The sequence below is a fragment of the Carassius auratus genome, unplaced genomic scaffold (genome assembly GCF_003368295.1).
Source record: "Carassius auratus strain Wakin unplaced genomic scaffold, ASM336829v1 scaf_tig00214575, whole genome shotgun sequence".
In the NCBI taxonomy this organism is placed as follows: Eukaryota; Metazoa; Chordata; class Actinopteri; order Cypriniformes; family Cyprinidae; genus Carassius; species Carassius auratus.
In genome coordinates this window covers 1,496,015-1,508,515 of record NW_020527719.1, presented here as the reverse complement: position 1 = coordinate 1,508,515, position 12,501 = coordinate 1,496,015, and the positions used below count along the sequence as shown (strand labels likewise).

At 35.6% G+C, this 12,501-nt stretch overlaps 1 protein-coding gene across 1 annotated transcript in view; it reads right to left on the bottom strand.

The window, feature by feature from the left end:
- LOC113092362 (probable lysosomal cobalamin transporter) overlaps positions 1-12,501 on the bottom strand; it is an 84,454-nt gene that overhangs the window by 52,318 nt on the left and 19,635 nt on the right. Inside the window, exons 4-5 of the mRNA XM_026257944.1 lie at positions 3,807-3,904; positions 2,634-2,701 (exon numbers count right to left, since the gene is read on the bottom strand). Of these exons, the coding sequence (XP_026113729.1) occupies positions 2,634-2,701; positions 3,807-3,904 (166 nt within the window). The remainder of the gene's footprint in view (positions 1-2,633; positions 2,702-3,806; positions 3,905-12,501) is intronic.

Sequence of the window (12,501 nt, the reverse complement as noted above, 5' to 3'; positions counted from 1 at the left end):
GTGTAGACTACAGTAGCAGTGAGCAGCATTGAGCGCCCTCTCACAGCTGTAGATGGTCATGTGTTCTCTTGGTTAAGTTCTCTTGGTTCACGTCAAATTAATTTTGATAAATAAATTGCAGCTGACTATAAGTCGCTGGACCAGCCAAACTATGAAAAAAGTGCGTCATCCTCATATTCATATTATAAAATAAATACCATTGACTGGGTCTATTAATCCCATTTCATTCCTCACGTGTGTTTGTCTGACCATCTAAGCAAAAATATTGGATGTTAAATGTCACAATATATGACAAAATAATCATGCAGCCCTAAAGGACACACACTATACCTACTGTTGACATCCAATGAGCAACTTCAGAAGCCAAAAGGGCCACATTCAAATCACAACAGATGCAAATGGCCACAAAACAGGGTCACATTGAATTTAAATGCAGCCACATCATTCAGCATCACTGGCATAATCAGAGCGAGTTCAATGGACGTGTCACTTCAGAAAAGCTGCGTCGCGCATGAAAATGTCATCTTTTAGGGGTGTCAGTAAATTACGTTGTAAACCATACACACAGCAGGACGCGGTTTAATAAATCCACCAAGGACTCCGTGAGGGTTTATGCAAAGGTACACAAGCTCAAAAACTCCACATGCATATGACCTTTGTATCCACTTTCCCTGTCATTTCCCATCATCAACTAAGGTCCAAAATCCTAAGTCAGCCAAACTTACTCTATATAGTTAACTTTCACCCTGCTTTTAAATGATATCACATTAGACACTAAATTAAAAGCACACAGCTAAATTTGTAAGCAACGATTGGTGGCTAATTGCAGGCTAATAACCCAAATACGATCCGTTGACTAAGGATCTGTGTCGGATGTCCTCATGAGCACCCTAAAATGACAAATCGGACACTATGCGGACTCGTGGACATCACAGACAAGCAGTAGAGAAAGGCCGCGTAAATGCAGGTCCAAGTACGGCATTGATAGAGTGCACTTAGAGCTCTCCAGACATTTTGACGGGTAAGAGAGATTGAATGGGACTACAGAGGCTGGGAAGGGTCAGCTCTCCATTTATAAGACCCATCCTTAGCACAGACCAATCAAAACAGGCAAACAAAAAGAAGTCACTCTCCAAATGAACAATCACAAACACAGGGACTCTGCGTCTCACCCTGAGAAAAAAAAGCTATTATTTCCTACCACATCAGGAGCCATGAGACACAATACTCTTGGTGAAACACTGCACTGGTTCAAAAGGTAAAATGAACACCAAATTGCTTCTGTCCGAAGTGCCATCCCCACTTTTAAATCTGGTCCATGGCATGTCCCTCTTCCCATTCTGCGATCAAAGTAACCCATCCCACTGGGTCTATACGACATGAAGGTGTGATGAAGGTATCCTGCCCCACAGGAACACTATTTAATGGTTGAGAGCACATTAAATTATATGACCTGGTGAGCAGACGTGTTATTCTTGCAGCGGCAAAGAAAATCCATTATGTTTATGCTGCACGAGCACTGCTGAGAACAAAAAGTATAAACTCGAGGTTAAACGCGACAAAGCCATGCCATGTATCTGTACACATTTAGACTGCATGTTGGTTTTCAGTTCGGTTAACAATTGTAAAACGGCTTGATAAAAAAAACTAATAAATAAATAAAAAAATAAAAACTTTCAAGGTCTTGAAAATTGCCAGGTTTAGAGATGCCAGATAATTTGCTTGTTATTTACAGCACCACCTTTGGTTCATATGATGTGCAAAAACGGTACCAAAGACTTGGTATTTCAGCTATAGTTTTTATTCCAGTGTTTCAGCAATAAAAACTTAAACTGCATTTATCTGATCAACAATACCATGACAAAACAACTGTTTCCTGTGATGGCAAAGCAGAGATTTCAGCAGCAATCATTCCAGTCTTTGGTGTCACATTTCTTATGGATGGATGGAACTTGAACAGTAGTGTACCAGAATGGAGATAGTTGAGAAGTGGATTAAGAAAAGATCACAAAGACTAATATTTATATTTGGAATGACCTACACTTGGGAATCATGCACAATAAGATCAGGAACAAGTATAAATAGGCTCAATTTTGAGTTTATGTTAGCATTAATTGGAAATCCTGCAGTCGATTTTGAGGTCTCTGGCTCTACAGAAATAAACTGTGTATCTTATTTCCTTTGGAATATATTGATTTTAATCTGTTAGCAGAACTTACTGATTCAAAATTGTTTGAATTACTGATACCAAACTAAGTTTATTGACAATCATTCATAATTGGGCTAGAGCCCTTTGTATTCCAAATCTTGCAGAAATCCCCCAGAAATGTCATATTATCAGCATTTGATGTGCCCCCAGTAGAGATATCGCTCTACTAAACTAATAATGGCTACTCAAATTGTATCTACAGTTTGTTCTTCAATTCCACAAAGGTAATCTTAGTACAAAATCATCAAATAGCAGTTATTATCAGCATTCTGTCCAACAATTTCCCAGTATTCTAACACCTGCTGTACCCCCAATGGAGGATAAAGAGGATGAGTGAATGATATAATAATGCTCACATCGACCACTCCACACACATGGACACACACACACACAGAGAATACTATAATCCCACAAATGCACTTACCCAATCAAAAGCAGCGCTGAACACACAATCACAAATCCTATTGTATACTTCAGTGCATTTTTCACTTGCTGTAATGAAAGAATAAAAATACAGGTTTATCAAACTGTATTCATCAAGTCATCAACCCGTGATAAATTATGCTTCATGTAGAGAGGGGCTTTGGGCTGGAGTATAATTACATATTTGCAGCACTTAACAGTCAGGAACACAGTGTCCCTAGTTAATTCTCTGATGCAGACATTGTGGCTTTGTTCCAAAACCTGAGCTAATGTCCTAACTGAAACGGAACTTTACAAGTGACCGATTTGGAACATTCTACATTAGATGAGCAACTCTGTGTTAACATGAAGTGCATGAGGGATTCAACTAGTAAATGAGTTAGTTTGGCATTAGCTTGTTGCAAAACTAAAACTGTGATACTCAAATAAATGTAATTAGCAAAGTAAAATAAGCAAAAATGCAGAAAAAGTGTAAAAATAGTATAAATAAATAAATGGAATATTAATCGGGGTGCATCTAGTTAGTACATGGTGTAAGCCAAAAAAGAAGGCAGAAAAATCATCCTGCCTCCCTTTCAGGACAATACCTATGATGCTTTGAAAATGTTGCCTTCATTGGAGGCAGAATAGTTCTGGAACGAAGCCACTTCTAAGTGTTTGAAAGGAGAAGAAGGAGTGGAAAGTTTGGAAAGAGATCTAAATAACTTCTACAAGATGGAGGAAGCTCCTCAGCATGCAATTCTGCACATCACTGTGGCGTCCTTTGAGAAAAATCTCTGACATTTGAAGTGAGCAGTAATATAGTGAGTAGGATGTGTTTTCGTCACTTTATTACCTCAATGCAGTCAAATCTCTTGCAGATGGAGTCTAGGTGAACTCACTGGCTTATTATAAATGAACTGCCATAACTGTAATCAGGCAAATATCACTTAGCGATACCTCAAGGGCATTTCTGTTGATATGATTAATGCAAACTTTTCTAACCGCAAACAGAAAGCCTTGCTTTACATTCTACTACAGTACACACTATTTATTGACTACAAATAGGTTAACATAGCTCTTTTCCCACCTAGTTTTTCACTGTGTGTGTAAATGATCCCTGTAAGGCTGAGAAGGCAATCTGTTTCAGAACGCATGGGTGTACTGGAAAAACAGGAAGGAGTGTGAGATTTACCAAGCACTTGTTGCTGTTGTCTTCATCTTTCTCCTCGTAGTAGAAATACACAAAGGGGATCCAGAGGAAGACGCAGAACAGAATGATTGAATACAGAGCTGTGAAAGAGAAAAGATGGACAGTTACACACCTGGAGCACTCTCACCAACCAGGATCCCCATTAAATACAGCACATTACGCATGATGTATTTAGATGCAATGACATGGCACTCATTCTGGGTCCAGATTTATTACTTGTATTTATAATTTGTACACATCATGACCTATGTCTCCCCATTATGATTTATTTTTTTTTTTGAATAAATTTGGTGTGTCAAAAGGTTTAAAAAGGTGAAGGTTGCATGAGATTGTTGTATAAAAAATAAATACATTGAAAAATTAAAAAAATCCATTTATAGATTTTAAAAAATATTGTATTATTATAATTTATAAATGGAATGAAAAGCAGAAAGCAGTTTGGAAAATACTGATATTTCCTATATAAAAAAGTATATATTAAAATATATTATATACACATCGCACACACATACATGAATACATACATACAAAAACACACTAATATAAATAAAAATTATAATTTCGAAAAAAAAAAAATGCATTGATGATTACTCTCTGCTTACAGACATTTGTTAAATCTTAATCTCTGTTGAAACCAACATGATTTAGATAAGATAACAGTAAAGATCAGATTTCTAATTTTCCAATGAGCATGTCAAAGCAACCAAACAGAAGCACATATATAGCCATCATAAATTCAATCAAATATTAGTTGGATTATACACAGCGATTCTTTTAATGGGCTTCATAAATGATCAAAAACTAATGTTTGTATAGTACACATTGTTAAAAGTATGACATGTCTATATAGTGAAAGATAAACGGAATAAAGGGTACGAACACAAATCCAGAGTAAAAATCAATGTCTTTACATGTAAAGATTCCTAGAAACCAGTAAAACTCCCACATGATGAGTCCTAAACCCCAAAGCACAGACGAGCAGAAATAATCAAGTTAAAGGAGCAAAGATCACTGATATTACAAGAGTTTACATAACAGACTGTGACAGGCAGAGAAAGTGATTTTGTTGATTCCTCTCTTTCCCTGTCATACAATGAATTAAAATCGTCAGCTTGGCCTATTTCAGTCCTGAAGCGGATCTCACACACACAGATTTTGTGACCCTGTAAATTATCATCTTCACTTCTCATGTAGGTTACCCAGTTGATAGAGGCGATATGAATAATACATCCTTTCTTTGGTTCACAAAATGTGTCATCTTAAAACCCTGTAGAAATGTTTGTATACATGAAGGAATGGATTAAGAAACTGCAGCTGGATGCATGAGAAAAAAAGTCTGAAATACACCATATCACACAACTCTGCGAACATCTTTCTCCAAATAGAAAAAACAGGTCTGTAATCATATAGACTGCATCTAATACTGGCAACACACTAGAAAGGCTTGCAATGACCTTCCATGAGCGCAAAAAAATGATCCATCATTCTGTCTGCGGTCAAGTAGGACAAAAAGCTCATTTCCGTGAACATGTAAACATGCTCTGCACACATCAGTCAAATCTGTACATGTGTGTTCATTTGATAAATGCTGCGATTTTATAAGATGGATGTGTGAAGAGGACAGCCGAGTGCGTTTCTGTCGGGGAAAACACAAATGTTTTTTAACAGCAGGCAAGGAGGAAAACAGAGCAGCAACAACATTTCAAAATAAAGCATAATGGGATGAAAACCGTTATTGTTATCGCTTCATGAGCCCCGCGGCTGATTTTGCCAGCTGTTCGTGTGCTTTTCAAAACTTAATTTTATGATAATTTGCTGCACTTTTCTAGATTACTGTGAGGGATTTGGTCATATAGCTCTTATCCGTGAGTTCAGTGGATCAAAGCTGCTCATACAGATAAACTCTGCGCTCTCACACACTCTCGCTACAATTTACCGTCTCTCGGTTTTGTTATACTTCTGCAGTTTTGCGTGATTAAAGAATTCCTCAGGGTTTCGAGTATTTGTATAAAGCTTTCAAGAGCTTCAACCCATCCTGTCTCCTCAGAAAAATCCCTCACAGTTTTGTGTTCTCAAGGCAAACCAAACTCTGGACCATGCTTCAAACTCTGGACCAATCCAAGGCACACGGAATCAATTTGCTGCAATTAGAAATACAATAACAGTTTAAACTGTATCTGTCAGGAATGTCTGTTTGGCTAATTAACGGTGTTTGCGAAGGCAAGCATCCCTGTTTCTGTAGCATATACTTGGGTTTTGAGTCAGTTTATGTGATGGACACGAGTGATACCACAAATCATGCGGCTTGCCAATGTGTTTCACCACTAGAGAAAATTAATACGATCAATATTTTTACTGGTATTCATAGTTTTCTACTTAATCAGTTATTGGTTTCAGCTATTTGGATGGCAAGAAAATGCATAAAAGCATAAATAAAGAAATAAATTATACATATTGCTTCTTCACCACTTTTTAATTTTTTGACAAACTAAAAAAAAACAACTTAAAAGATAAATAAACTATTAATATTAGTAATAATAAGTCATTACAATATGGGTGTACAGATGCATGGAACAACAAAATGATAAATTAAACAAAATAAAAACAGATGACAGATTGAACGATAGATAGTCAGATAGAAAAACAGAACAATCAATAAACCATCAACACTAGAACAATAACACGTTAAAATGATAGAACGATAGATTGACAGAGGGTCATTCCGTGTCAACTCAACCAGAGGTCCCCAGTTCAAATTTCTGATTTTGCTAATTTTTTTTTTTTTTCTGAAGAAATATAGATAGTAATGAAACCCAAAATATTAAATGTTGTGGATGAATATTTACTGAGTAATCCACTATTTTGTCGAGGGGGGGTCAAATGGCAATTTTCACCTGAGATTCAGAGCCAAATTACCAGGGTGTAAATCTTAATGCATCATAATGTTATTGTTAGACAGAGATTAGTAGGTAAATAGTTCATAAACAGTACTGTGTCTTAAACTTTCCTTTTGTCATCTTCATTTTTAAGGCCCTATATGGTTCGGTTCCAGATATATTGGGAGCTCAATATGGCTCCAGGAGTAAATCGTTAAAATGTACACATTTTAGTGGTCAAAAACCAAATGTGGGTTACTTTGTAAAAAATATTATTAAAGTAGGTCTGAAGAACAAATAATGTTGAGGTCCCAGCATTTGGTTTTTGACCACTGAAAATGTGTTCATTTTAACAATTTACTCCTGGAGTCATATTTAGATCCCAATATCTCTGGACCCGAACCATATAGGGCCTTAAAAATGAAGACGCCAAAGGGAAAGTTTGATAAGACCCAATATCTAAAAGGGCATTAATATATCTTTAATACTTCTTGAATTATAGACATGCGAAACTTGGAAAAGTGCATTTGAAAAGTGCTGTTTCCCCATTTTTTATGATCTGTAGACAGACAGACAGACAGATAGATAGATAGATAGCTACATAGATAGATATTGTTTTTTTTTAGGTGATAACGTGATTCATTAGCATGATTCAAAACGTGAAACCAAAAAAGAAAAAAATAAATAAATCAGACAATCACGACCATGGCAGACACTTCGGTAAATAGGTTTCTTTTACACACTATGCTCCTCTCAATAATCCCAAAGAGTTTTAATTAAAACAGAAGAAGCAGACAAAAGAAAAGAAATCCAATTTGTCCCTCCTCACAAACCATATTGGGCATTTTTAGTTAATTCTGGGCACCTGTAGTGAACTAAAGTACCGAGAGCATACTAGTTAGATACACAGCATGCTGTGGAAACGAGGGCCAGTAAATGTGAAAGTGAAATGTCAACTTTTCAGTGACAGCAATTACAGCTCCTGGTGAGAATATGGTTGCTTTGGTACACTATATTGTTTTAAAAACGCTGCATGAAACATTCATCTTGAATTACACTTCATATTTCATGTTGATGTGTAACTACTTTTGTCTAACTACAGGCAACTTCTCTGAGAAGGTTTCACCATGCAAACTGTCTGACAGAAAAATCTGTAGACCTAACTACTTATCTATTTGGTTGTTGGATGAAGAGTACTATCGGTTGCACTTTATTTTACAGTACGTGTACTAACATGTACTTATAGTGTACTTACAGTGTATTTATATAAGAAAGTTCTGTAAATACAAGGTAACTACATGGGGTAGGGGTAGGGTTAGGTTTAGGGGTAGGTTCAGGGTTAGTACCTAGTTATTGCATAGTTATTGTTATTACTATAATAAGTACATAGTATGTACATGAGGAACAGGACTGTAAAATAAACTGCTACCGTACTATCAATCAAAAGTTTGGGATTGGTACTTTTTTAATTTAAAAAAATAAATACTTTTTGAAAGTCTCAATTTATTTGATCGAAAAAACAATAACAATTTCAATATTCTGCAATATTATTAAAGTTTAAAATTACTCATTTCTATTTAAATATATATATATTAAAATGCAATTTATTCCTGTGATGGCAAAACAGAATTTTCAGCATACTCCAGTCTTCAGTGTCACTTGATCCTTTAAAAATCATTCTAATGTGCTGATTTTGCAGCTCAAGAAACATTTCATATTATTATCACTGCTGAAAACAGTTGTGCTGTTTAATAATTGTGTAGTAATAATGTTTGAATAAAAAAAAAAATCATTTTGATGGATAAAACTTTCAAAAGAACTGAATTTATTTGAAACAGAAACATTATGTTTATAGTAACATCTTAGAATAAGAGTAATAATTTATTTTGAAAATTATATTTATTTCATTTATCTATCTAAAATACATATTTATCACTTTTACAGATTCACTTTTACATCAACAATTCTCATTTTATCCCTATTTCATAATGAACAGTATTATGTTGTAATGCCTAAATCAATTCACTTAAGCATCACAACACTGATTTGACATTGACATTATAAATGATTGATTTCAATTTTTAGTGGTAGATTTTTCAGCCATCTCCATGTACTTTTAAATAAAGTCATTACTGCACATCAAATATGGATAATATGGACATAAGACAAAGAAGGATTACATTCATTTCAACAGGTCAGCGTTCTGGCTGAAAACAATGAACTGTTTGTCTACAGGCACTGAAGCAGAACCATGCAATGTTAGTGGTACACACTGCAGCACTGCTCTCCGTCCCTAGTCTGTGAGCTCATGGCACCCAACCACTGGGTAATATTAATCATAACAACATGAATATTAACACGGTGAGGGAATAGGCCGCAGTGCATTACTGCAGATCATCCATTTCAATCTAACCAGATATAATGGGAAAGCACCTGACTGGGGAGAAAAGTTTAGCATATTAATCCCCCTGACAAAGAGAAGAGGAAGCTAAATAATTAAATGACCAACCTCAGTCCTCCACTAGTTCTGGCTCCCTTTATAGCACTGCAGCGATCCCCCCTCAGGTGTGGAGACGAGAGGGTTGACGAATCCACTGCGAGACACCCAGTTTGGACTCGTAAAAACACACTTGAGATTCAGACTCATCTCCTGAGTATGCTTATTTTGATGGTTATTAGTTTAAGAGGGTTCTGAGTTACACATCCCTTCAAGCCTAAACTAACATTCGTGTTATTTGAATATATCTGCAAGTTTGCCTTCAGGGGAGATTTGGTTTATTTAAATTGTTCTCTCCTTTACAACTATAATCAGATCTAAACAACTCAACAGGCACTGACGATGTGCCTTGGCTAAACTAAAGCTTATTTGTTAGTGATTTGCATGCCAATAGCAATACTTTGAATATCAGATGATCTTAAAGGGACAGTTCACCTAAAGTCTGTCATTGTTTAGTCACCCTCATGTCTTTCCAAATCCATTTCACAATTTTGGGATTTGGGCTATTTATAATGTATTTGTTTTAGACTAGTGGAATGGAAACATCCACAAATAATATTAATATATAATGTGAATTTATTGCATCTGCTTGGGTCTATAGATTTCAATAAAATTATGTTTTCTCAGAATGTGCTTCTACCTGCACTGAGCCAAAAAAATCTCCACTTCAGTAGCACTTATACTTTATAGTTTATTCCTTTTTTTTCTTCTTTTTTTTTTTTTTCTTTTTTACATAGGGATTTGTTTATATGGCATTTACCTGATTTAATAAAAACATATATATCTATATATCTTTTATATATACATACATACATATATATATATATATATATATATATATATATATATATATATATATATATATATATATATATATATATATATATATATAAAAACTGGTAGAGCATTGTGTTAGCAAGCAAGCAAGCGCAAGGTTGGTGGTTCGATTCCCCGGGAACACATGATAGGTAAAAATTGATAGCCTGAATGCACTGTAAGTCGTTTTGGATAAAAGCGTCTGCTAAATGCATAAATTTATATATATATATATATATATTTTTTTTTTTTTTTTTTTTTTTTTTTTTTTGGTTGTTGAGAGTATTTTCTTACTTATGGACTGAGAAAAAGGAATCTCATTCATTAAAACCTGTAATTCTAATAAGTCAACAAAATGAAACAAGAATTCTGAATGTGGCTTTATAGAATGGTCAGATTTCTGGAAATGTATGCAGACTGGTACATATTCAATTAGATAATTGCCACATTTGCATATTTAAACATAGCATTTCACAAAATGTAATGCAAAATATGTTTGCAATGATTAATTCAATCAAGAAAAGGGGGAAGTATGTGAAAGGGGTTAAACAATAGAAACGTTTTACAGTCCTCACAGACAAATGTCGAGGAATCATCACTTCAGTTGGCACACAAACCACAAGGAGTCACGTCAAATCGGACAGGACACTCAAGATAAGGTCTGATAGACACTCGCTGTCCCACTACAGGAAGAAGTCTGTCACAAGGGCATCATCCTCCAAACTCTACTGCACAAACACATTATAATGATGTAAAAATGAGATGTCAGGAAAGGCCTAGGGGGAAAAAAAACTGACAAAGGACTCGGAAGATACAAGGATATTTAAGTATTGCTGTAACATGGTGCATGTGATGGCATGTTTTACCTTTTCATTTAACCTTTTTTAAACTAGATATAAAAGTCTTCAATTTCTCCATCCATATTTGGCGAATATAAAATTATATTTTGGTTATGTGCAACACTAAGCTATAAGTATTAAATAAATATATTAAAGATTCAACCATCAGCTTAGAAAAACTATAGAAAACACATGTATACTGTAATGGAAACCTGTGCCATAAATAGTAAATGTACACTAAAAAATAAATAAAATAAAGCAGCACAACTCTTTTCAACACTGATGATATAATAAATGTTATCATTTGTCCCATTATAAGTGCATTACGCTATATCTTTTGTTTTTAGGACCTGCAAGACAAATCTAAATAATCTGAGTTGTAGTTAATCCAGAATATTATTTTAATAGTTGAAAGCAATGGAATCTCATCACAAGAAGTCTTTTATCTGGGCAGGTGGCCAAACACCGAACACTAAACAAGGTCAAGCAGGTTCATTCGAAAATTTCCTCTGGCCATTTGGAGACACACACTTAAACTCCAAACGTACCCAGATGTCACAGGTGGTTTATGTGAAGGAGGTGGCAACTCATTCAGCGGAGAACCTGGAACTGATTGTCACCAGATTGAAAATTAGCATTCTGTGAAGCCTTTTGGCCTGCGTGGGGGCTGTCGGATTACAAATCAGCACAGGCAATAATTTTCAATTGTATTGGGCTGTTAGAAGCACTGACCTCTCGGGGCCAAACATTCTCTGAAAGAAGCACTGCAAGAATACTGATGGTAATACAGTGCTGCATCTGGAGAGACTGGTGTTCGGTGATCTTCAGGAAGAGACTGTGACAGAGCACATATTTCTATCAAAGCAAGGCAAACAGAATGCAAAAATAATGCTCTGCTTCTTACACTGAGCAGAGATGCAACCTTTAGGTAGGATAAAAATAGCTTTAACAAACGACATGGACTTACGTGAAGACATGACACCAGATCTCGCAAGTAAGTAGGGTTGGGTACCGAAACCCAGTATTATGGAACCGGTATGTACAAGAACCGAATCAGAATGCAGATTTCTGTGCCTAATTTCGGTGCCATGCTTGAGCTGAAATATTTGTTCCTTGGTTCCCTGAAACGGTCGTAAGGATCACCGTCACCACACGTTAAAATTAATTTCACGACTGAGAAAATTCACTAACGCAAGTCAGAAAGCTCTTATATTACAAATCCAACACATCTTTGCGCGAGTGTCCATGTTGTTTTCAAATTCCGACTTAAAAGCACAACTCGGAAAATGAGAGCATCCGAGGAACGCGTGAATGCATCAATTAAACTTGCTCTGATGGCAGCAGGTAGATACCGTTAGCTAGCTAAGCTAAACATTCTTAAATTAAAATGCCTAAAGCTAAACTTCCCTTGTAATGACTTGCAATGAGAAGCGTTTCTAACAGACAACAAAAGAGAACACTATAATGTTTTTACTCCACAGCTGCTTCCTTTTGTGATATGATGTGGCTTCTTGTCACAGAATGAGGCAGAAAATAGTTTCTATACTGTAAGCATATTGCAAAAACGCTATGCCGATTAGCAATGGATTATAAATATACTTAATTATGATGAAAATACCAAAGATGGCTTGAATAACACTACATTGTCA